Source organism: Amblyomma americanum, chromosome 4 (genome assembly GCF_052857255.1).
Source record: "Amblyomma americanum isolate KBUSLIRL-KWMA chromosome 4, ASM5285725v1, whole genome shotgun sequence".
NCBI classification, from domain to species: Eukaryota; Metazoa; Arthropoda; class Arachnida; order Ixodida; family Ixodidae; genus Amblyomma; species Amblyomma americanum.
In genome coordinates, this window is record NC_135500.1 from 176,705,805 (window position 1) to 176,731,815 (window position 26,011).

The window sequence follows — 26,011 nt, forward strand, 5'->3', positions numbered from 1 at the left end:
AAAGTTTCACAACAGTGCTCCTATAAAGACATTTAAGCCAATGAAAATAGCAGACAGGGAACAAAGAAGTAATGCACCAAGAAATATTTATATACAAAAGTTTTTGTATACAGCAAACTGCTTTATATGCATCACACCAATTGATACAGGCATCGAGCACCTCTGACACCAAAATAAATTCCTCAAAGTAAAGTTGCTACATTTAAAAACGCTTGGGATCGGCACATGGTGTCGGGAAGTAAAATAAAACCACTAGAAAGGCACAGTACAGAGGTCAGCTTGGGGCTCTTGACATCTCTAGTATACTCTGTTCAGAGTTATATGTAATGCATTGAAGCAACTGATTCCTTGCAATCAATTACATTTTGTAATTGATTACTTTTTCAAACGCTAACATTCCAGTTAATTCAACTACTTTTTTCTGTAACTGATTACTGGTAATCAGTTACTTTTTTTCAAGAAAAATTTATAACCAATGGCATAGCTCTGAGAAATTCAACCTCACGACAAACACTGGTGTTAGCTGAAATGCTTCTTTCGTAACAAGGTGACAACGTACTGGCTGCAGAGAAGCGACCATGTCTGGATGGAGATGCGACCATGCCTGGAACACAACCGGGTCACCGCCGTCTTCTATGGCAGTTCTCGTTCCAAGCAAATTTGACCGCTCTGTAGGGACCCCCTTGTCCTGTCGGATGGTGCAGCAACTTGGGTACCTACCACTACACCCAGCTCGGAGGCTTCCACAGAAAGCATGCTGCAACAATGACGCGCGGTGGTTCATAGAGGACTTTGGCGCTAGCACTGCAGCACTGCGTGATTACGACCTGGAGCACAAGATGTTCATACATTATAATACTGCCCTCCCCTCCAGTGCATACAATGAGAGAGTGTTCAGTGCAGTTGCTGATCACTTCACGAGGAAATGTGGAAAACTTAACGATGATAACTTCAAAAAAGAACTTCTCTTGAAAATTAATGTGCAACCACATATCAAGCAAGCCACAGTAGGTCATTGCAGTCATAGTAAATTTGTATTATGTCAAGAAAAGTTGGAAGGAAAATAATGCAATAGTATTTTGATTACTTTAATTGTTCAGTTACTTTTATGGGGCTCTAATTGACCACTGTACTCAGTTACACTTCAAATCAAGCAATTTTCTCTGTAAACTGGTTGTGTTCAACATGACCGTGTGCCAGGCCCCAAGTTCGGCAGTGGTGCTCATCAACAATGCGCTTCCAAGAGGGTTTCGTAACTGCGCACAGTAATCGCTCTGTGCTTGCACTCGCACTTGGTTTGTGTGCTTGCCCAAACCTTAAAGTTTAAAAAATAACGGGCCACCCACAGGTATAACTCGCAATCCTGTGCACATTCAGCATGTCTGCAATGGTACCAACAGCCTTCAAGAGGTTCCACGAACTCTCCATGTCATGACTGCTGGTCCTTCCTGTCAAAAAAAGAGTGCTCAAATACACAACTTCCCGAAAAAATGCCCAAATTCAATGATGACTGGCTGTACAGTGAAACAGCCTGCTACGAGAAATTACAGTGCAATTAATCCACAATGAAGCGGAAAAAGGAAATATTGCAGATGAGGCATGCACAGATTTTGGAGCTCACAGAACCCAATTGCAGAATCCCTGCAATAAAGCACAGACAACAGTGGGCATACAGCAGGCTTTGAGCAATGGTGGCACAGCAGAACAGTATCTAAAGTATTCACATACAATAACAACAAGCTCCAGCATGTACTCTTGGCTACACGAAGCACGGCAGCACGCATCCTGTACGAACAAGGAGCTATGAATCATGTATGGTGGAAGTCTCCTGTTCTCAGTTAAGACAAGTCTGCTTCTATACGAACGTTGCAGCAAAGAAGGTAAGCAACAATTCAGACTGAGGATGCCCATACTGTGAAAGAAGCCTGCACAATGCAAATACTCTGAGGTGTGGCACAAGCATGGCTGCGTGCCACAATCAATCTGAGCTGCTTTCATCAGTCCCCGAGTATGCACCCAACAAGCTCAGTCCTGTTGACGAAGACGGCCCCGGCTGTGCACTGTTTGATGAACTAGTGGCCAGCGAGGAACTTCTGCTGCTCCCCGAAGCACTTGATGATCCTTTAGGTCGCACCAATCCAGCGAGCACCAGCTTTGAAGAGCCGGCCTTTACTGATGAGCCAGATGCTGTGCTTTGGCTTGCGGTCTTTGCCGGCTGTATGCCATAGTCCTGAGCAAAGAAGGACCAAGATCACATTCAGGGCAGTGACCAACAGAATGCCATTAAAGTGGACAAGTGGGAAACAATCAGCCTGCCAAGAAATGATACAGAGCTTGATGTACGGGTGCACACACTGAGGACAAATTGAAGTTTGCCTGTATTGATACAGTATCATGCTACGATCACAAAGAGACAACTTTCTTCAAAAACGGAGCCTTTAAAGTTATAAAAGCCCCAAAAAACAAATAAAACGTGTCGGCATCACCAACCAGATCGCAGAGGCTAGGCTACATCGCCAATCATCTCAAAACTGTGGCAAACAGTAATTTCTGGTGTAGGCACCATGAATCTGCATCGAGTGGAGACAAAAATTTTTAATTACATTTTCTCAGCCATCAACGCATCTTTTGCTACCGGGCTAATGTTAACAGACCCAGAAAGAGCCACAGAATCAATTTTTAGTGAGAACAATAATTGGACATAGTTGCCAGCAGCATCCCTTTAAAGGCAAATTGTAACAAAAATTTTTGCCCCATAAAAAGATGTTCAAGTAATATCTCAACAGAGGGTTATAAAAACAAGAGACGACATTCATGATAAAAATGAGTACATCAAAAATCTCCAGCAAAAGTCATTTTTCAAATCAGAACTCGAAAAAGAGCTGTCATTGCCAAGTGCTGGCAATGACGCAGAAATGGACCACTGCAGTTGTGGTATTCCGGAGGCTCACTGCTTTCCTTAGAAACCACAGCAAGCAGGCACGCACTCCATGCATGTACTGCTGGTGACACGAATGCTGACCACAAGAATTTACAACACTGCAAATGAGCGCATGCAAGAGGAGACCACCTTCATCGTTTCAGGGTGTCTGCTTTCGTCGTCCTGTCGCCAAAAAGATATAGCTCTACTAGTACAGCTTCTGTGAAGTCCCTTTTTTTGGCCACGGTCGCAACAGAAGATACAGACTTTTGATTTAATTTGACCAATCCAGACAAGGACTCCCATCAAAATGGCACACATGGAAGAAAAGAGATCGCCATATGCCGCACAACATTTGCTGCATGTCGGAAATGTATGCAGCATGCACGCTTATGCCCCCGATGTATATGCAGCACTTCAGCAAGCTACCCACACCTAAAATCTCGAAGTACCGCCAGGCGCATGCATCATTTGCCATAGCGTCTTTTTAATCGCATATAATACAACAACACTAGTTCTCTAAGAAGCACAGAACATTGTCGTGATTCAGTTTATTTCATACCCAACATATTAAGAGACATACTAGCCTAGCCAAAGCAAAATTTCGCTGCAATTGGTCTCTTAAGAGATAAGACGATCTCAGACTAAAAATCTTACCGAATGAAGTCACAATTCTGAAATCCCCAGAGAACAGGTTAATCGAACTGAAGCAGAATTGACATCTGAGCTAGTTGGTTTTTCATTTTCAAAAATTATAAACCGCACTTAGGACAACAGACAATAAACGCGCAGTTGCGAGTAAGCGCTTGTGTGGTTTGGTCTCTCTTGTCTGTTGTCCTAAGTGCGCTTTATAATTTTTGAAAAAGAGAACAGGTTAATTTTGCGTGCTGATTTCAAATATGTCCTTTAATCTAACATCAAACAAGTCCTTGTGCACTTGTGTAATATGTTATGTAAGTTTTTTGTAAACAGCTTTTACGAAATTTTGCTGCATAGAATTTGCTAAATTGCATGAAATTGCTTTTTTGACATCAAGGAATACAATTTGTCAAGGATGTAATTTTCTCTCAGAGCACCCCTCAATGGCACAAGAAACCTTGACCAAACGGCCAGTTTGGTTTCTTCTTCAGGGATGAGTCACCTCTGATGTAGAGACCAAACTGGTCGTGAAATGTTGGCACCCTTTTTCTTAGGTTGGATGAAAACGTTGGCCATAATTCATCTCGCCCCTATTAGTTTTACCTACCCAGGCACATTTCTGCTGAAAAGTCTTGCCCTAAAGAAGCACTTGGCCGTCCGAGTGAAAGGCCGAACTGAAAGAGCCGCCTGCTACTGAAGTGGCTGAGAAATAAGTATGCAAATACCAATGCAATAATAATATAGCAACTTTTAGCAATGTCAAATGTTTGCATTATATCTTCATTTTGGCTTTGATCACAGCAATGGGCCAATAACAGAGCACGACTCATGTACAGGAGAATACCAGTGCCACTGGGAACCAAACAGAGATCACCATGTAGAGGCACTCAGCCTTTCTAGATGTAAAATGATAGTAAAATGTAAAGCATCCACTGCATATGTAGGGGGTACCAGATTTTAATACCGGTCTACCAGAAAACACAGCTTTTTTTCCATGGATATAAGCACCATCAGTCTTAATGAGTGATTATATGTTTATATGCTTGTATGGCCCAAAAAAGTACTAATGATAATGACAATAACTGGCTATGAGGAAAGAAAAGGCAAAGTAGCACTCATGAAAGTTCAATACCCGAACCACACAATGAGAGAAAAGGAGTTGCTGTAGCAGAGGGCTCCGGATTAATTTCCCCAACATTGTACAGAACACAGCCATCTTTCAAAGATAAGAATTTCTTCAGAGAGAAGGAAAATATGCAGCGCAAAAAATGCATGGACAGAAGAAAGACAAACACAAGCGCTTCTGTCGTCTATGCGTTTTTTGTGCTGCATATTTTCCTTTTCTGTGATGAACCAACAGGCCCAAATTACCGCCCTTAAGAAATTCTTGGAAATGCTGCTACCTGGACAAGTATTTGCAAACTGTGGCTGGTACAGAGTGTGCCCTTACCTTCCGTTTCCCACATTATGATGATGATCATGGATGTTTATGGTGCAAGGGCATCTATGGCCAAGGAGCGCCATGACACAAGGTATTTTCTTTTTCTCAAGGTGGGGTCAAAGACCCATTTTCCAAGCATTTCACCCTAAATAAGCTGAGCACCAGACCAGGGGAAAGCTTGTACCCATTGTATCACCGGTGGTACCCGGCGGCACTGGGGATCGAAGCCCGCACCTCCCGCATGCGAGGCGGATGCTCAACCACTTGGCCACCGCTGCGGTTTTCCCACATTATGTGCACTGGAGGTAGCCTAAAAGGCAATGAACGCCTTAAAATTACTCTGAAGGACTACGTAGGCACATAAATTTTCGACAAGAAGCAAGAAATATTTTTTAAAAAATTGTCATTGCCAAAAAAAAAAAAAGAAATATATAACATTGAATAGCACAGCACATGCACCACCAGTGCATGCCACAAGCAGATGCCGCTGCTCTAGTGCCACACCAGAGCGCCGAGCAATACGGGCGAGTTTGACGTCCATTGATCTGTCGTTCTGCCACTGCCACCATCAGCACTGCAGCTGCGTGCTGTGACAGCCAGGATTTGTAAATAAGACCACATGGACCTTACAATCCATTACAAGGTGTTATTGTCTGGGAAAACTCAGTACCTAGCTTAAATACATTCTCTAGCCATTAGAAATCCTCTGGGTTTACAGCAGTCATAGTATTCAAACCTGTCACAGTTTGCACGCAAGACATCTGGCAAGACAGGCAGGAACTAAGGAGGACGTGTTCTAAAATGCATCAAGTATATCTCAGAGTCAAGTATATCTCGAAGAAGAAATGTGTAACATGGTCACATGAGATATGGGGTTTCAGCAAAGCTATTTCTGTCACTTTTTCACCCAGCCGAACAGCAAAATGTCTGAGTATATTTTTTTCTTTTTTTACAGCGAAAGCTGTTATAGCCTTAGGTTAGACCTATGGCCCACATTCTAGAATTAAACTTACAGCGTCAGCCGTAAGAGCCTAATTACTTAGTTAATCAATTTAATTTAACTTGGTGGTGGTGGGGGTGGAATACACTTTCACCGAAATCATCCCAAGCAAACAATGGAAAGGCAGCCTGTTCCTTGCCAACATATACGGTAACCCCAAGCACCAAACACAGAAATTCAACACCCTACTGCACACAGCCAGCACCAAAGACAACACGTTGCTGATCGGAGGTGACTTCAACGCCACCTATCGAGCGTGGGGTTACGTGACGGACACGGCCAAGGGACGAGACCTATTACAGGATACCCTGGACGACAACTGTGCCCTGATCACGAACCCTGCTCATCCCCCCGCATCGGCAATCCCGTAGCACGAGACACCACGCCAGACCTTACATTCGTCAAGAACGACCACACAGGCAAAGTAACATGCCACAACACCGGCGTTGACCTGAGCAGTGACTACTACATCCTTGAAATTACGATACCCAACCAATTACGGGGCAACATTATTACACACAAGAAGACAGACTGGGATGGTTTCCGTAAGGGATGTCACACCACAGCACAAGACATCAAAGACATCAAAACTTGGACGGCAGAGCTCTGCGATGCAGTGCACTCAGCCACGAAGACCATCGAAACGGACGAGGACGCCGTCGCCATAGACAGCTGCCTGGCCCATCTGATCGAGGCCAAACGTTCGAAACAGGTGTGCTGGAAGCGGCAACGGCTGAACCACAAATTGAGAAAGAAGGTGGCCGACTTAAACAGGGCCATTGAACACCACTGCAAGGTCCTGTGCCGTCAGCAGTGGAACGAAATCTGCAATCGAGCTGACACGCAACTGCATCGCGGTTGCACCTGGAATCTATTTTGGCACCTCCTAAACAAAACCAAAGCCAAGTCACACCAGTGCGACCGCCTGGCCCGCCTCATGCACACCACCACACAACAAGGAAAAGACGCCGTTATCAAGAGCCTGGAAGCCAAGTATCTGCCGGACACGCCAACGGAAGCCCACCCGCCATACGGGGGGGCTGTCCAACGCGTGGCTCGACCGAGACATTACCATGTCAGAGGTATGGGTAGTGCTGCATGAGCTCAGCATCCGCTCAGCAGCCGGCCCCGATCTTGTTACCAACAAGATGCTACGGAACCTCAACGATGCATCGATTGAGGCCCTAACCCGTTACTTCAACGAATACTGGCATTCGGGCAAGCTCCCCTGACAGTGGAAAATGGCAAGAACGATCCTGATCCCGAAACTGGGCAAACCACCGGACATCGGCAACCTGCGTCCCATATCGCTCATGTCATGTGTAGGCAAGGTGCTGGAGCACGTGGTGGCCAATCGATGGCAGGAATACCTGGAGAAGGAAGGCCTCTATCCGGAAACGATGATCGGCTTCTGGCACAGACTCAGCACACAAGACGCCATGCTACAACTCAAACAAGAAATCATCGACGACAAGACACATGACAGCAAAGCAATTCTGGGGCTCAATATACAAAGTGCATTTGACAAATCCAAACACTCAGCCATATTAGCACAAGTATCAAGACTCAACATGGGAAAAACGAGCTACAATTACATCCAAGACTTCTTGACCAACCACACGGTGGAACTGCATGCCGGAGATCTCAAGCTCCCCGAACGCAAGCTCGGCAGCACGGGTACACGCAGGGTTCGGCCATCTCCCCGTTGCTCTTCAGCCTTGTCATGATCGGGGTAGCGAGGGCAGTAGCAGGGACCGGTGTTCAGCATACGATCTACGCCGACGACATTACCCTGTGGGCGGCCGGCAGCACTGACGCCAGCATTGAGCAACAGCTGCACGCGGCGGTCACCGCCATCGAGCAGCACCTTGATGGCACCGGCCTAGTGTACTCGCCTGCCAAATCCGAGCTGTTTGTCCTCACACTGTTACGACCGGATGGAAACGCGCTCCCTCTCGGGAGTGCGATCACATCAAGATCATGACTGCATCAGGGCAACGCATCCCCGAAGTTCCCAAGATCAAGGTCCTGGGCCTGCTGCTAAGCGTGAATGGCCGCAACGACGAGACCATCAACAAGCTTACCATTAAGGCAATGGACGCCATCCGGCTCATACATTGAGTCTCGACACAACGGGCGGGCATGCGTGAAGACAGTCTCGTGCGCCTCGTCCAGTCATTCGTGATCAGTCACATCGCCTACGTTGCGGCCTACCTCAACTGGCAGGTGACTGACAGGGCCAAGATAAACACGATGATCAGGCAGGCTTACAAGACGGCGCAGGGCTAAATGGAGACCAGAAGTACGGACCAGCTCCTGCAGTTCATCGTCCATAACACCCTAGAAGAAATAGCCGAGCCGCAGCTCACCGCGCAACTGGAGCCCCTCTCTACCACCAAGACGGGCCGCAGTATACAGACGTCCCTGGGTTACAACCCCGAGCTCCCAGTCGGCAACCATGCGAGATCAGCGAGGAGGCGCGGGCCCACATCCACGTGGACTCCATCCTGAAGAACATGCACCCCGAGTACAAGCAAGAACGGCGGCAGGCGCAGGCAAAGGGCCTCACCGAGCAACACGCCCAAGACCCGCACACCCGGTACGTGGACGCAGCGGAATACAAGTGAGAACGCTTCGCTGGAGTGACCGTTGTGGCGGCTAGCGGCACCAAGACAATGCCAGCAAGCATGCGGTGCACGGAGGCCACAGGCGCCGAGGAGGTTGCCATCGCTCTGGCGATCTCCAAAGCCGACTGTCGCACCATGCTTAGTGACTCGAGGAACGCCGTGCACAACTTTGCCATGGGGCGAGTGTGCGCGCCGACAGCCGCCATCATTAGCAAGCTCCAGCTCCAATACTGCGGCAGCACCATTCGTATCAAGTGGTTCCCGGCGCACGTGAGAGAGTGCGCATCCTCACCGAACCACAACGAGACGGCCCATTCGGCGGCGCGAGCACTTACCTTCTGCGCCGCCGAGAGTGACCGTTCTGTGTGGTGGTTCGAAACCAAGGACCGAGTGACCAGTTATGGCAAAATTACGAAGTGTTACCACCTAGCCCGACGGACATTGCCGCCTTCCCACCCGGCACTCAGACGGGAGGAGGCCGTCATCCTAAGGCAAATACAGACCGGGTCACTCCTCGCCCCGGCAGTGCTACACGTGCTTCACCCAGAACTCTATCCGAGTGGTGTGTGCACTGTTTGTGCAGTGGGTCCGGCGGACCAATGGCACATCATGTGGGACTGCCAGGTTCCTAACTGAAGCTACGTCCAGGTAGGCCCAAACTTCAAAGAGCAGTGCAGTCTTCAGACAAGGGTACTCAACTACGGGCCGTCCAGCAGGCCTGGGGTGCACTCGAAAAGCACAAGCCTCACGACCCACCTCAAACGGGCTGAAATGGGGTAGTGCAGTGTAGGGCATAACCCCAGGTCGACACTTGGTCAATGTCACGACACGTTAAACCGGCGATTGCCAGCATTTTAATGAAGTTATTCCTATCCTAATTTATTAATTGGAATTTAAATTAGTTCATCCAGTTAAATTAAATTCACTTTCCACCTGCCAATTGAATTCTCACCTGGCAACCCTACCGTGGCAGGTGGCAAAGTGAAGAGAGGGAAGTCCCCCTCTCGACGTTAAGAGGGGAAAAGGGAGAGGGTGGGAGGTGATGGGTGGCCTAGCAGCTTGGCAGGCTATGGCAAAAGGAGGAATACGGGACAGGAAGGCGACTTCTCTGGGAAGAACCCAGGTTGTGGCTACCATGGAAGGAAGAGGTAATGACGAGGGTGGAGGAAAGAGCAACCCGAGGATGGTACCACGGCAGAATACAGCGCTATATGGCTAAGCTGAAGCTATAACAGCTTCCGCTGATTCATCCACTAAGCGGGTAAGCCTCGCTCTACTGACCTCAGCAAGGATATCAGTGGGCTTTTCATAGGTTGTTCTTGGCTTCTTTGCCAGTTCTTCTCCACTGTCCTCATCACTGTCTTCAACAATCCTTTTTACAGTGCCACCCACGTTTTTTCCAAATACGGACCTGAAAGGGAATAGCTTAGCATTATTCATCTTTTGAAGGAAAATAGCAAGGCTGTCAAGCCACACACAAAAATGCAGTGCTATCCACTGTGACAACACATGTAGATAAGGGGAGCCAGTGATGGATACCTTTACTTCTGCACTGAAGAGAGACGACTAGCTAGTGATTTAGTGCTCAAAAGAACTGTTACTTAGTAATATACTGTGTGCAGGTCAAAATCAGTTTTGTGCAGTAACAGTTTGATCTAAAGCTAATTGTGAATCCCAAGTACCATAATTGCAGTACGCAAGTTAAACCTGGATGTAACGAACTTCCATGTAGTGCGAATTTCTCAATATTATGAAGTTTTTCAGTTCTCCGATGCCACCCCCATTGAAGTGCAACGAAGGTGTTGCGGCAGTTGATCCTGATACAACGAACTCACTATGTTGATTTTCTAATAGCTAGAACTGCTTTACCTGAAATTTGGCCGAGCCATGCGAAAGTTTCATGACGCTAAAACACAAACCGCCATGAGAGGGACATCTATAATCGCAACGAGAAAACACACTTGACAAAATGCGCCATGCTCCAGAGCAGTTGGCGCCTCTACATGGCAAATGCAGCAGTGTCTACAGTCTTAGTTTTTGTGGCATCTGTGGGGTTGAATCGGGGAGATAAGTACATTCTCCCCACTCAATCGTGGCTGACGCGGTTCAAAGCCGCCCGGACCCCACCCCGTGATCGCGTACGCTACCGAGCGCACGCCAACCACGGCAGGCCTTGCTCTGAGGGAACAAAGGAACGACACATTGGCTGACACAAACAGGTATTTATTGCTACAGCAACAATAACGCCAGCTAGCAACAAGGTACACTAATGAATCGAGGTCGTCTGACTCACCAAGGTTCCAAGCGAATGTTCGCCCGTGCTAGGGCAAGGGATACTCCGCACCCCTGGACGGGACGAGTACAGGAGCCAGTCTCCCCGCCACTTCCTCACCCCGCCGGGGAAGACCGGAGCCGCGAATGACACGTCCGCTCGCGCCGACGATCCCAGCCGAAGAGCCTAATGCCCCCTCCCACGCACGGGCTTCAAGCAGTCTCACGCGCAGCGACGCTGGCGCCCTCCCCTGCCAGTTAATGTAACTGACAAGGGAATGCGTTCCTCCTCGAGGTGAGGCTGCTGCTGCATGGTGCCTCGCGGGAAAGCAAACGTAGGGGGCTGCAGGGCAAGTCCCCACATCCCCCCAGCCTTAAATAGACCCACGCGCCTGAAAGTACATGCTATGGAGGAGTCTCCTGGTCTTCATGTCATTGAGGCACGTCTTCCAGCGGAGGTCACGCCAACAGCGTCCACGCAGACTTCCGCGGTGTTCCGAAGGCGGCGTGAAGGTCTCCGCTGGGACGACTCGCATGGACCGCAGACTACCGTGTTCGCAGGCCCGCGAATAGAAGGCCGGTGGGAAAACTGCAGGCCAGGATTGTGCAGTAGTCGCCAGGGCAGCAGCAGCCGGAGGTGACTGCTGACTGGTCTCGTCACAGCTGCCCCGGATGGATGCGGCGAACAGGATACAGGCCGCTCCATCGCAGCAGGCGGCAGCGAGACTATATGCACCGGACAGCAAGCCTGGGTGGCTCCACCGGATCTGCAAAATTGCCGAAACGCTCTCGGCGTGCCTTTAACGAAGGTCACGGGAGGAGAAACGGCATCCAAAAGGGCCTCGTGGCACAATGCCTACCTCGCTAGCAAAACGTGTCGGGCGGCTGTGCAAACGCAAAGTTCGAGTTAACAAAGCCTTTTCTTGAGTTGAACGAGACTGCTCAGTTCGTGCGAGGTTACAAAACAAAAATCTGGCGGGCAGCAAAGTGCGCCCCCTGTCAACAACACGGTCCGGTGGTCGTGTCTCTTCTGGCGTGATGCAGGCAGCTCCGAAAAGCCTCAGGCCTAACTACCATTGACCATGACCGTAACCACAACAAAGACCCGAAACGGGTTATGTGCACGCAGCCGCGAGGAGACATCAGCTTTGTGGGGTGTTCCTACCCCGCTCACTGCACAAAGCAGCTTCTGAGCGGTCGGTGCCCACCGTATCGGACGGTGTCGGAGCGCCTGGTGCCGAGCTGCAATACCAGCGAGCTCGTAGCGGCACCTGTGGCCCCAGGCCACCGGCTCCAGGAGCCGCGACTCCCGGAGTCGAAAAAGAGACAGCAGAGAAAATATATACAGAAACTCGGACCACCCACGCGGCTTCCGTACTCACTCGCTTCGGGCTTGGCAACACTCCGCGGACGCTAGGCCTCGCGCTCCCTCGATGCGGACCAAGTGATTCTCGCGAAGAAACTCCAGGGAAAAATGTGCTGAGCATGACGAAAAGTTCAAACATGCTGCAGCGCAATACACCTCGCACTCAAGAAAGCATGCCGCAGGTCCTAGCGATCAAAATTCACTCTAGGCCTAGCACTTGTCAGGTCCGGACAAAGAGCGTTCCTCGAACCGAACCGACAGTCGTCCAATGTTCCAAGAGCGGGCCCCACGTTGGGGTTGGGCGCCAGATGTGGGGTTTGACTTGGGGAGATAAATACGTTCTCCCCAATCAATCACGGCAGACACGGTTCAAAGCCGCACGGAGCCCACCCCGTGATTGCGTACGCTACCGAGCGCACGCCAACCACGGCGGGCCTTGCTCTGAGGGAACAAAGGAACGACACATTGGCTGACACAAACAGGCATTTATTGCTACAGCAACAATAACACCAGCTAGCAACAAGGTACGTTAATGAATCAAGGTCGTCCGACTCACCAGCAAGGTTCCAAGCGAATGTTCGCCCGCGTTAGGGCAAGGGATACTCCGCACCCCTGGACGGGACGAGTACGGGAGCCAGTCTCCCCGCCGCTTCCTCACCCCGCCGGGGAAGAGCGGAGCCGCGAGCGACACGTCCGCTCGCGCCGACGATCCCAGCCGAAAAGCCTAATGCCCCCTTTCCCACGCGCGGGCTTCAAGCAGTCTCACGCGCAGCGACGCTGGCGCCCTACCCTGCCAGTTAATGTAACTGACAAGGGAATGCATTCCTCCTCGAGGTGAGACTGCTGCTGTACGGTGCCTCGCGGGAAAGCAAACACAGGGGGCTGCAGGGCAGGTACCCACACATCACACCAAATGGCACTGCACCGGTTTATGTTGGAAAGCAGCATAAAACAACACTAGCAAAGAAGGCACAGGAGAAGATATGCGTGCCCATCGCCGCCGCCACCACCGCACCGACAGCAGACATGTTGCAAAAGCAGGAATAGCAAAGAGCACCAGTGACACAAGGCAAAGACAAGAGTGTTTCCTCAGGCAACAGCGGCTAGGCAGACCAAGACAGGGGCACGTGAAAAAAGGCGGGTGCCTCCGCCTCCCCTACTCTCCCCATCTCACACATAGCGCAGGCGTGCGAGCCACAGCAGAGATGGTGGCGGTTGCTGCCACTGTCTCGTTATCAATGCGATCGCGAAGTGTTTCTCCATGTCCACAACTTCGAATAATGAAGATTTACTGTGAACATTTACTAGACGATTTCATCCGCATTTATTTATCATTTTGGCTTCCACTCTGCGTATTTTGTTAGTTTTCACGTGGAAACAGCATGTAACAAAAAATTGCAGACTTTTCCCAATTTCGTTACATCCAGCTTTAAATGTATATCTATTACAAAAGAAAAACCTTTTACCTGGTATCAAAGTTGACCAGTTTTCAACTTTTCACTATTACAAACTATGTACTAAATACAGTAAAAGCTCGTTAATTCGAACTCGGTTAATTCGAACAGGTGCCCGGGTCCCGACACAGCCCTGTGTATTTAAATGGGGGAAAACTACCGATAATTCAAACAAGTCTGCATTCGCTACGGTTAATTCGAACCAGGAGCCACTGGCTGACACCGCTCCTCGTAGATAGAAGCTGACCCATAGCGAGTAAAACACGCTCCAAATTTACCAAAGATTTAAAACAATAAAAAAGAAAAAAAAAAGCCGAACGCATGAGGCTCATGGAGCCCGCGTTCGGGTGCACGCCGTAGCAGGCTTTCGTTGTTGGAGCAATTGACCGTGTACGTGGAGGAAGGAAATTTTTCCTTCCTCCATGCCTGCGCCACTGATGCTTCGGCGCGAGCCGTTCCAGGTTTTTCGTTGTGCAGCGGTAGCGATCACGTAGTGTAAACAACGTAGTATTGCGGTTCTGGCGTTGCCGGCTTTTGTTGGTGCCGCGAGCTCGAGCTACATGGCAGCAGCGTGGAGACGTTGGAGCCATTGAGTGACGCCAATATAATTGAAGATGCATGCACCCAGCAGACGTGGCAGGGCTCATGTGCGGTGAGAACAGCTGAAATTGATGAGCCCGACGGTGGCAACGAGACTATGCCACCGCCAAGTGCACATGAAGTGGCGTCGGCGCTCGATGTTGCAGCACGCCACTTCTCTGTCAATGAGAACTCTACATTGCGCAGGAGCTTTGGGCAAGCTGCAGATGATGCTGATGGAGCCTTGGCAGAAGAAACGCAAGCAAGTGCATTTTGCCGATTACTTTTAATTTTGACAACCCTTCCCCGTAAATAAACAGTTTTGGAGCATAAATAGCGTCATATATTCCAGCACTAAAGCTCGCTGCTCACACGAATGCATTTCAGTACTTGTTTCTGGCGCATAACTGGCCGATCAATTTACTTCACTTACCACTAGTACCGGGTGAATTTAATCCTCAGAATATGCCCACCACAAATGTGTAGTAGCGCATAGCTCGCGATAACGAGTCTAGATGTGACTGCTTCGGGATTTGCCCATGCAGTGGGGCACGATAACCGCTCATTGTAGCAACCATTCGATACTTCGAACTTCGCTTAATTCGAACAATTTTCCGGTCCCCTTCGAGTTCGAATTAATAAGCTTTCACTGTACCACTGCCTTCCAGGTTCTTTAAGCGGTTAGTCTAACTCAGTGCTTCCAAGCTTCTTAACACTAGGAGTATAACTCAAGGCGCTAAGATCAGTGCTGCTTGTGCTGAACAAATCCATTCAATCAATCAATCAATCAATAATTTTATTTCTTCCTCACAAAAAGATTAGCGGAGGACGAGGAGGGCTCGAAGAAAAAGTGGAAGTTTCCACTTGACGAGCTTCTATTGACAAAGCAATAGAGTACAATGACATGAGCACAAGCGAGTAATCATCATGAGTTTGTAACAGCTAGAACATACTGAACACATAACCGCCAAACAACTGTTTCTTGCAAGCTAACGACAACCATGACCACATTCCTACCAAGCTAGCACTCCGTTTAGAGAAAGCATACTTAAGCCACCCAAATAACAAGGCTAATACTACAGTGCTGGCCTCTGCTAACATGCACAACTTTGTCACAAAAACATAAGTGACACATACTGCCTGTTCAAGAATGATGGATATAGAAAGAAAAATCATTGTTCGTGGCTTTCCTGCATGCACTATTGCACAGGTGATACTCTTTCAGTAAAAACAGTCCCTGGAAAACTTTCTACCATAAAAACTGTGAGCTACACCTACTAATACGCCTAAAATGTGTTCCAGCACAAGCGAATGGAAGCAGGACGAAAAGAATGGTTCTGCTTACGCAATAAACTTCTCATCGTCTTCCTCTTGCTTTTTCAGCATGGCTTCCCGGTCAGCAGTATAGCGCCCTAGCATAGCATCAAAATTGACGTTTGCCTGCCGCTTGTTAAGATCCTTCAAATCTTCCAAGGCCTCAATAAGGTCCATCTCCTGCTTGGAAGCCTTTGTTCGCTTCTCCAAGAGCTGCAAACATGACTGACTGTCAGGACCCACACACAACAAAATTCAGAAAACAGAAAGCGCAGCAGACACAGGTGTGAAGTTACACACTGCTGTTTTCACACACTGTCTGCTGCAGAAAAAACCAGTAAAACAAGTTCCACAAAATTCATGCCCAAATGCAAGCTGGAGCTAGTTCGCCACCTCCAGCTACCCTCCTATCTGAAATTTTAGTGGCATTGCATGCATAAAATGTACAGGCATATAAGCTGGAATGTGCATCAGCTTGTCTTTCGGCCAACAATATTAGAGTTTAAAAATGGATCTAGCAAAACTGAAGACAGCGCTGAATGAGGAGGAAAGTGGAGAACTTCATTCTAGGAAGAAATCAATGCGCTCCACACCTACCTGCTAGAAAAGAATATTTGCAAGAATAGGCTTCATTTCACCAAAGCTTATGACTACTGTCTTTGATACCATGCTCAATGGAATCTACAAATATCGGGGCAGCCTATACCCTCCTAACGATGCTGCAGTGCCTAAAAAGAAAAGCTGTTTCCACAAAAAGTTTCCATTATGGCACAACTTTTTTTTCTTTTTCTTTTTAAAACCATCTCGGCCTGAGCTTATGCCAATTATGACACCAAAATTTACACTAGCCATCAAGGGAAAGGAAGGTGGTGCCACATGGAAAGAAATCAGGGAGGAAAAGCAGCACAGGTAAATCACACCTGAATCACAGTTTATTTAAAGTGTTTAGCTGAGTTAACAAACAACAAAAATAAAAATGAAAAATGTCACATCACAAAGTGCCAGTAAGCCCTACCTTGTATGCGGAACAATGCTTCCATTGTTAGTAATAAGGACAGCAACACAATGCACAGTCACCATAGTATTCACTTCCTGCACTGGATGCTGGTCCTGCAACCAAAACTGCTTCCTCTCTCTTCCCCAGAGGCGGCAGTAGCCGGCCTAAGGCCATCTTTAAGAGTGTTGCAAGTGGCAGAGTTCACCTCCCTAAACATCCAGACACAACCCAGGTCCCTCGGCATCTCCCACTGGTGAGAAGCCTTAAGCTGTCTTTCTTCTCCCTTCAAGCAGCGAAAGCAAGCAAGTTTAGCACTTTAGGCCTGCTTAGCAGTGCAAATGCCTTCAAGCAAAACCAATCAGCCAATCTAGCCCATACTTCCATTATTTCTCAAACTCAATACTGCAACTGGCAATGCCACCTTTTCTATTCCAGTGTTTTCTAACCTGACCTTTTAGTTTTAGGCAAAAGTATCCTCATTACTGAATGCAGATCAAGTGGAGCCTCTTGCACAGGTAATACCTACAGATCAACAACTAAGCCTGCCTATTTACATTTTTTTTTTTCAGAAAGCACATTAATTTTACTACTGTCATACACCTATATCACAACACCCAATGAGGTCTCCTGGCATCATTCTAACCCCCATTGCACAATAACTGAAGCTTAGCATGAACACACCAATACACACAGAACTGCAGACCTGCACAAATAGTGACGTTCAAAGGGCACTCGATTTGCCTGCTTACGTGTTATATTTTTCAATTCCATGAAGTGTGAGCTGTGCGATGACTGCATTTTAGCTCTTTGCCCCTGTTTTTGAACATTTTTTTAAAGTACACCTATAGAAACTTTTGGTACAAAAGTTTCCGACACTCTGAGAGAGATTAAGGCACTGCACGCTCAAGCATGGAAGTGTGAATTCCTATCAGCGCTTGCACGAGCAAGATGTTGCAAGCCTGATGTCAAGTGAAAATATATTCCATCTATATAAAGTTTACACGCTTGTTATGAGTCAAAAACGACACCCAACACATATGTCTTTTATTCCAGGTCATTCAACTGGGCACTGTATATATTTCAACTGTTATTTGCTACTCCTTTCTTGTTCTGTACCTTTTACTGTTTCTATTTGGTGTGCATTTGCATTCAGAGACAACTGGTAGCAAAACAGAACTAATATTGTGCATCGAGATTACAAAAACAAAAAAAAAACTTAATGAGAAGAAGCAACAGCAGGTAGACACCCCGAGAATTTTTATTCTGCCTCTGACAATGAGCTGGTTATGGAATCATGATTGCCATTCACAGCATCACAGATCTAGTGCCAAAAGGAATGAACTAGGACAGGCATACCACAGCAGTGCAGCCTGTGCAAGTCGACAGTTATATGTTCCCAAATTTATATGGTCTGCATTGCACCCCTTGAGGCAAAATGGCTAACTTACATCACATGGTAGGGGCATGTTAGAAAAATCCAGATATTGCGAGAATCGATGACCCAACAACTGAGGACTGGGAGGCGGAGCTGTCCAGCTCACACCCGGTAAACCGGGCAAGAGCAGCGGTAAATGCCAATGGACTCCTGCAATGAGGGCCCACCAACTAACCTCGACTTATTCTCCCCATTAACTGTTTTTTCACGCATATATGACTCGGGTCCCTCCTCAAATCCACCTTCTCCTCCACAGCATCACAGATGTAGTGCCAAAAGGAATTAGATAGGACAAGCATGCCAGAGCAGTGCAGACTGTGCAAGTCAGCAGTTCTTGAAAAGGGCATCCACTGGAATTTCACATTTATCCATACAAACCACAAAAAAAAAGAACAACAGAAAATGTGGAATACCTTCATGGGGTTATTTTTTTCCTCTTCCTCCTCTTCTTTAGCTTCACGTTCAGCTGCCTCTTCGGCCAACTTGAGAGCTTGAAAGTTCCTAGTAGCACCATGCTCCACGATGTAGTCGGAATTTTCTGGGTCTGTCTAGTGAAAGGAAAAAACCAGATCAGCCACTGATCCCATGTGCATCATCATCATCAGCAGCCTGACGATGCCCACAGCAGGGCAAAGGCCTCTCCTATGTCTCTCCAATCAGCCCTGTCTTTTGCCAGCTGTGGCCACCATATCCCTGCAGACTTTTTAATCTCATCCGCCCACCTAACTTTCTGCCCTCTGCTACATGGTTGTCATGTGCATGGCAACCATAAATCCATTCTAGTCACTCGGAACCTAAGAGCCGATGAAAGATATAGAAGTTTGGGCTCTGAAACACCTCACTTCAAATGACACAAAAAAAAAAACTCACAGGATGGTTACGACTGCGTAATGCGAGATTCAGCGATAGCTGTTTAGGCATTTAGTTTAATCGTTTAGGCGTTTGTCACGTGACCACTACACCAGTGGCACCCACCGGTTACGCCGACGGTGACGAGAAAGCTAGGGACAGGCGCCTAACAGCTATCGCTGTAAAAAGTGTTACATAACACTGGACAGCAACAAATATGGATGATTGACCTCTGTACCATTCTTGTCAAGAAATCATAAATAAGCACAGGTCCACTAATATTCCGTCAGCTGCCGTCAAGCCTTAAAAAGCTAAAAGGGCCACAAGACCTTTGACATCCATCACATAGTTCAAACCCGAGATAGCAATTATAATAACCAAGAAATGTGCTCAACACCAACGCTTTGCACAAGCGCTTTGAGATTTAACAAGACTGCAGCAACATTAACTGAACTGCCTGTCGCCTGAGAAAGATTCACAACGAGACATCACATCATGAGCTACCATGAGCAACTAGCTCGCCCAAGCAGTTCCAACGTGCTAAGCTGGAGGACTGGCTGAGGGCACCAATGTGGTGCTGGCAATGCAAGTGCTGACTATCATACAACTTATCTAAGATCACCTCACTCAAAAAGAAACCAAATGCGATGCAGGAGTGGCCCCAGCTTCATCACTTCAACAAGCTGTACTCACATAGCCCATGAAACTCAACCACAGGCGAAAATTCAGGTGATTCCCCACAACTGTTACAGATCATTTGCCAGCCTATGTCATAACCTAAACAACTAAATAATGACATTCTACTCTCCTTGGTATAGACTTGGCATCTCTATCCAGTGTGGAAGCTGTTATCTCCACTGTCCCTCAAGGCAGTCCAGATCACAAAACGGTGAATTAAAAAACTGCTGGTGGTGTAGCTATGGTTAGCCCTGGTCGAAAGCAAAAACCTGAGTGTCCCTGGCTACGTTTGTGGTCGAGCGACTGGCGGTCTCCACGGCAGGCGTCGCGTCGAATACACCTATAGTGTTAGGCTGAACACATCAAAGTGCACCGGCGTTTTATTCAGACCCCACTTTGATGCCCTGCGCATGCGTTCCAGCAGATGCTTTCCCGCTCCGCTCGGTCAAGGTGTGCGACATTGACCGTTGACCGATGTTGACTGCTTGATTGAAGGTCAAGGTCAAAGGTGAAAGTCGAGATGGTGTAAGAGCCGCTGGTGCCGCTGCTGCAGCTGGGGCATCATGTGTTGAACCTGGCTACCACCAGTTATGCTCATGGTTTCACTTCTAGCTACATTCAAGGTGAAACTTGTGGCACCGCTGACCTTTAGCTACATTCAAGGTCAAATTTACGGCCCCGCTGGCAGCTCGAAAAGCTGGCGTAGTGAACCTTTTCGCTTCAAAATGTAGTCAGGTTTCCAACGCAGTCATATTTTGAATTAGAAAGACCAGAAATATGTGTGGGGCTATCACATAATTTTATAAATGGTATACACATACTCCAAAGCAAAGCCAAAGCTAAACTGCACAAAAATAACAAACCCAAACATGAAACTTTCGTTCATGAAACTGTTGTGGCAATGAGCACCTCCTTTCCTGCATTTGTTCTCGCGCTGAAACTACTATTACCACTGTATACCTTTCCAAATGATTTCAACAGGAATCAACTGAGAACTTGTTCTTTAAACTAGTTTGACCAGGTAGGATTTTCGCCTGGTTACCCCTAACTACAACCATCGTTTCATTCCATTGTAGTATGACTATCTAGCAGTTAAAGGTAAGGAGAAGGGGTGCTCGTAAGGATATATGTATGAAAGGAGATCAAAGCTGCTTCTTCAATGAAGGAAATGGATCCAATGGCTGTTGACTTCTTTCGTATTGAATGCATAGGCGTTCTCAGGGACTGCTTCGGGAAAAGAGAGGGGGAAGGGAGAAAGGCGGCGCTAATTTTGAACCATATAGGTCCCTGCTATGTAGACGGCATTGACAGGCGCTACCGTGAACTCTGCCCCCCCTCCCATAAAGACAGCTGTGCAATGACGTCATAACGGTCGCCATCTTTGGGACCTGAGCGAGTTGCAAAGGCGTGAGCGTTTTACTCATCCGCTTGTCACCAACCGGTTCACGCGTACACTGTGGAAACTAGCCTCTGTACCCAAAGATGGCGCCGGTGAGGTCACATGAAAACAGCCCTTGGCTGCAAGTCCTCAATACAAAAACAAATGCATTTTTTCGGGAAATCATCAGTTTGCTCCTTTCGTCGAAAGCGACAGAGCGGAATTTCCGTTTATAACGCATCCGGCATACTTCAGACTCGTGTGCATAACGTACCTTGAACGTCACCTCTGCAAGGCAGCGCGGGCACTTGATGTAGAAACGGAATACTTTTATTCCAAGGTAATCCTCGTTTTGAACAGTCTCCTTTCGTGCGTTAAACTTCTTTCCCTTGTAGATATATTCGCCACATGTCTTGCACCTGCAATTAGTAACAAACGTTAGAGAGCAGTGTTTCGAGCGATCTACAAGTCGCTCAACGTTACCTCATATTGCAGGGAGCCATCAAGCGAACTGTATACTGTCTGTCCTTCGGAAGTCTAAGTCTTGGTATTTTTAATGGATCGAAGTCCGGGGGGTAGTATTTCTGTGGCCAGAGTATGCATAAAGCATTTTGAGGCACTGCGAGTATCTACACTAAAGCAGAAACGAGGAAACGTTGACCACTGCCCAAGGCTACTTACATTCAGAACTTTCCTCTCAGACATTGTTACTAAGGTTAGCGAACTAAAAATGAAGATGATAAATTAGAGATCAGAATTACAGCTGGCGCTCAACGCAGGGCACTTCTTGAAAGAGAAACCACAACTTGCAACGCGTTGCGCCAAAACGTGCTCAAGCAGCTGAAACGCTGACCGCAATACAATTGATGCATTGGCACTATTACTGCTGGTTTTGGCATGCTCAAAAACGTGACTGCAATCTATTCAATCTAAATTCACCAAAATATATTTTATTTGAAGTCTTCAGTAACATATCTGCTTAGCCTTTGTAAGAGTGAGTGTTGTTCTCTTGTTTTGGTTTTTTTTTGTTGAAAGCTTTACACCCCAGAGTGCCTGAGTAATCAGCAACACTGAGCAGCTTCAGTTTGCCGCTTGCTTGGCTTGCTAGCTTGTCAGAGTTTTGTAAGCGTACGAAGGTAGTCGTGGGACTCAGAGTTTTATCTATTTTTTTTATAATATGTCGGAAGATAAGAAGGTGCGTAATATGAGCCGCAGACAATTTGTAGTGTAGTAATGTTCAACAAGCAGATTGTACCATACATTTAATTCGCCCAAATTTGTGTTGCGGCACCCGTGTTTGAATTAGGCTTAGGGTGAAGTTCGCCGTGTTGAAGTAATCGTAAGCCCGTGGCTTTTACTTTTTCTCTCTTCCTTTCGCTCGTGTTTTAGTGTGCTGATGACTCTGCGCTGTTCTCGTCGTTCTCTATATTGCGTGGTCAGCGAATGCGGCATGACGGAATTCAGGGCCGTGGAGAGTGGTTACCCAACGTTTCGCGCTTAATTCCCTTCTGTTTTCTTATTTCAGGACGTCAAACCGGACAACGAACACATAAATCTGAAGGTCGTGGGACAGGATGGCAGCGTCGTGCATTTTAAAATCAAAAAGCACACACCGCTGCGCAAACTTATGACAACGTACTGCGATCGGGCGGTAAGTTAACGTTTTTCCTTGTAAACCATAGCAGAGCAATAGCCCTCTGCGCCGGCGTTCTCTTGCTGCTGCTTTTAATGCCCGTATGACTTCTGCTTTCTTCCTGACGGAGTGCATTTACGGTCTTATTTCGCCGAGGAAATGGTCGGTGGCGAAAGTGCATGAGCCGAAGTGTGCGCTAACTGAAATCTCATTTCCCGGATATCAGCGACACTTGCGAACTTTTTTTTTTTAGAGTTTTCGTGCAGATTCAGACAAGTTGCAGAACTCTCGCGCACACGTCCGCCTCGACCTTCAGAGCTACCGCACTTTTTAGGCTGACTGGCGGTCTGAAAGCATTCATGCCGTCACCTGGCTTCGGTACATGTTTAGCTCAGCTCAGAGATTGTCACCACGCAGTATTGTTCTGTTATGGGATCAAAATCAGCAGTTGTAAAGTGTAAGCTTAGAGGTTTAAAATTTAACACTTATGACATTGTACTGTACTTGGCCCATCACTTGTTTAACTTCTTGCTACTACAGGTTGCAAACAGTGTCAGTGATTAATTTCACTAAATTTACGCGTAATGTTACTTCAAAGAATGCCTTGATCATGGACGTTACATAGCCCGTTCAATACGTGAGGCATGTATCCAATAAACGATGTAATGGTGTAGTGTTTAGCTGTGCATTGTGAATTTTAATGCGCAAGCACTAAAACCCCGCACTATGAGATTTCGCCGATGTTTGTCTGCCTGAAGCCTTTCTCTGCGACTTGCTTGGGATGAGCAACCTGGGTCTCGCACGCCTCACCAATGCAGCACCTGCCATCACAGGGCAGTAGTGCAGGGCTTAACCACTGTGCCAGGAGCGGCAATCTGTGAATGTAGAGAATTCTGCATATATGGGCAGTAACGCTGTCATACTCTTATGGCGGAGCTTAAGTCCTATTTCGGCGGACTTTGCCTGAAGCTTCCATCACCTTGAAAACTGTGCCTCATATCAAAACAGAAGTGCTAGTGCACCTAATTCACATTTGGCCTAACCACGCTGAATTGCCCTTTTTTTTTCTGTTACTCTGCTTTGTGTAGTGAGATTTTCTTATAAGACAACAAAAAAACTAGTTAAGTGTGGAACTCGGACCACCCACGACAGCAGCACCAAGGTTATCAGCATCTTTATGCATTATAAAAAATTAAGGTGATCGATTTGATTGATGCGGAGGAAATGCGATAGCATGATTTCTGTCACTCTGAATGCCACTGCGGTGGCTTAGTGGTTATGGTGCTCGGCTGCTGACCCAAAAGACACGGGTTCGATCCTGGCCACGGCGATCAAATTTCGATGGAGACGAAATTCTAGAGGCCCGTGTGCTGCGCGATGTCAGTGCACATTACAGAACCCCAGGAAGTGAAAATTTCTGGTGTCCCTCACTATGGCGTCCCTCGTAGCCTGAGTCGCTTTGGAATGTTAAACCCCCATAAACCAAACCAAGTCTTTCCCTCAGCAGTCAATTCCAGTTCTGATCCTATTCCAATTCTGAGCTCATTGTCTTTCACTCCCCAATATATCTGAATTTCGACTGTACGACTAGACAAAATGTGTCACATTCATACATCGTGGCCAGTCCTCATACCGCTGCGCTGCAGTTGAGCGATACAGCACTGCACCGGCAGGCGGCTGTTTCAAACACAGCCACCAGTAGGGCATGTGAGAGACAGATTTCTCTTTCTGAGCAATGCTAGGAGGAGTAGCTCCAGCGAGTTTCATTTTTGTGCAGATAAGTTCTTGGGGAGGCTGCACATTTTGCACGTAGGTTTACTATTGTCCATCATTTTAATTTTTGATGCATTATCCTTCGTGCTGCCTTTCCCTTTTCTCCCCTACAGGGGGAAGGGCAGAGGGGGACGATTGACAGGTGGCAGGTGGAGAGAGAGAAATCTCCCTAAACACCACCTAGCAGGTAAAGCCTTCACACAGATGCTGCTGCCAACACTGCCGGACAGTTTTCACCTTTATCGCCCCTCCTAATGGTATCGCATTAAAAAGGCCTGGCATTGTTCGGTACATGACAGTGTGTGTGGTGGGAGAGCTATACCGTAAAATTCCGAGCAAGCGCCCCCACCCCTGCAAGTCAAAATTATTGGAAAAGTGAGCGAGGGGGGGGGGGGGGGGGGGGTAGCTGGCTATCCCGTAATGGCGCCAAAATTCAAGCTGGTGCTGACATTTTCTCGCCAGAAAAAAAAAACGCAGTGCACATAGATTTAAAACATCCTGCCGTTCTTTCCTGCTCAAAGAGTGCATTGTCCACGCATTCACTAAACATCAGCGCACCGTTACTCAACTTTCTTCATGTTTTGCTGTAGCAACTTCTCGAAATTTTTGCCCCATTCACGTATCCGTTTCCGGTCGAGCTTACAGTCTCGAGTCGTTTGACGCACGCTCCTTCCGTTTTCCCGATGCCATTGTATGACCTTAATTTTCTTCCCCACTTGTACAAATGCATTGCCGGCTTGACAACACCAGAACAAGGCGACAAATGGCGCGCGGCAAATGAGCATGAGAATGGCTTGAAGAGCAGGATTGGATTTGATTCCAGTGTTTCCTGGGCGCAGTGCATGCGGATAGGGTGGGTGGGTGGGGGTGAAATTAACGGTGAAATTAGGGGGGCCTTTGCATGGGTGGGGGTGCTTGTTCGGAATTTTACGGTAATGGAAAGTTGGGCAGGTAGTTGCGTCTCCTGCACCAAATGTGGGCTGCATTTAAACTGAGCGAATGTTCTTATGCTGCTTTCCAGCAGCAAAACTTGAACCCCAGTGGCAGCTCGGTGTATGGCTCATGCCTCTTTTTCCTTTCTTTTTCCATTTTCCAACAAACTGGCGACTCACAATAGGGTCTAAGCATCCAGAATGTGAGGTTCCGGTTTGACGGCCAACCTATCAACGAGACGGACACGCCAGCTGGCCTCGATATGGAAGATGATGACACCATTGACGTGTTCCAGCAGCAGACGGGTGGCGTGCGCTGCACCACACAGACAGGTCACGCTCAGTGACAATTTTCAACTGGGCCACCACGTGGGCTGGGTACAGTGCCCCGGCGACACAGTTTTTTGTACATAATTGAAGAAACAAGTTTAAAACAAGGGATTCAGCACTTCACGCAGCTTAACTGTTATTCACCGAGCAAGCTGCCATAGGTCTTATTTTTTATCTTATGTACAGTGCTGCCGAACCACGGAGACCTTTTTTGTTTTGCCTGCTTTGTTTTCCTTCTATTTGCTGTCTGCTTCCCCGTCACATTTCCCTTTTGCCAGTTCACCTGTTTGTCAGAAAAGTTGAGCCTCTTGTCGTCGCTACCCTCTGTTGCAGTACATGCGTAATGTTTTCATTGTGCTTGCATCCGTGTCATCAATAAAAGAGTTCTCACCATA

General features: G+C 47.5%; 2 protein-coding genes across 2 annotated transcripts; one reads left to right on the top strand and one right to left on the bottom strand.

The window, feature by feature from the left end:
* Positions 1-69: 69 nt before the first annotated feature.
* LOC144128737 (splicing factor YJU2) lies at positions 70-21,813 on the bottom strand. Its single transcript, XM_077662387.1, has 7 exons — positions 21,630-21,813; positions 21,432-21,532; positions 21,223-21,367; positions 18,457-18,591; positions 15,643-15,824; positions 9,909-10,038; positions 70-2,230 (listed from the first exon to the last, which is right to left on the bottom strand). The coding sequence occupies exons 1-7, from the start codon at positions 21,651-21,653 to the stop codon at positions 1,979-1,981; spliced, it is 969 nt and encodes a 322-aa protein (XP_077518513.1). The 5' UTR covers positions 21,654-21,813; the 3' UTR covers positions 70-1,978.
* Positions 21,814-22,009: 196 nt separating this feature from the next.
* On the top strand, positions 22,010-26,011 carry Sumo (Small ubiquitin like modifier). The gene is made up of 3 exons (XM_077662389.1): positions 22,010-22,143; positions 22,474-22,599; positions 25,472-26,011. The coding sequence occupies exons 1-3, from the start codon at positions 22,126-22,128 to the stop codon at positions 25,631-25,633; spliced, it is 306 nt and encodes a 101-aa protein (XP_077518515.1). The 5' UTR covers positions 22,010-22,125; the 3' UTR covers positions 25,634-26,011.

Excerpts from the sequence above, each read along its gene's own strand:
- LOC144128737 (XM_077662387.1), bottom strand. The coding sequence starts at position 21,653 with ATGTCTGAGAGGAAAGTTCTGAAT. Across the intron at positions 18,592-21,222 it reads TTGCAGAGGTGACGTTCAAG|ACAGACCCAGAAAATTCCGA; the intron begins GTACGTTATGCA and ends TCCTTTCACTAG. Across the intron at positions 10,039-15,642 it reads GACGATGAGAAGTTTATTGC|GTCCGTATTTGGAAAAAACG; the intron begins GTAAGCAGAACC and ends ATTCCCTTTCAG.
- Sumo (XM_077662389.1), top strand. Across the intron at positions 22,600-25,471 it reads CAACGTACTGCGATCGGGCG|GGTCTAAGCATCCAGAATGT; the intron begins GTAAGTTAACGT and ends GACTCACAATAG.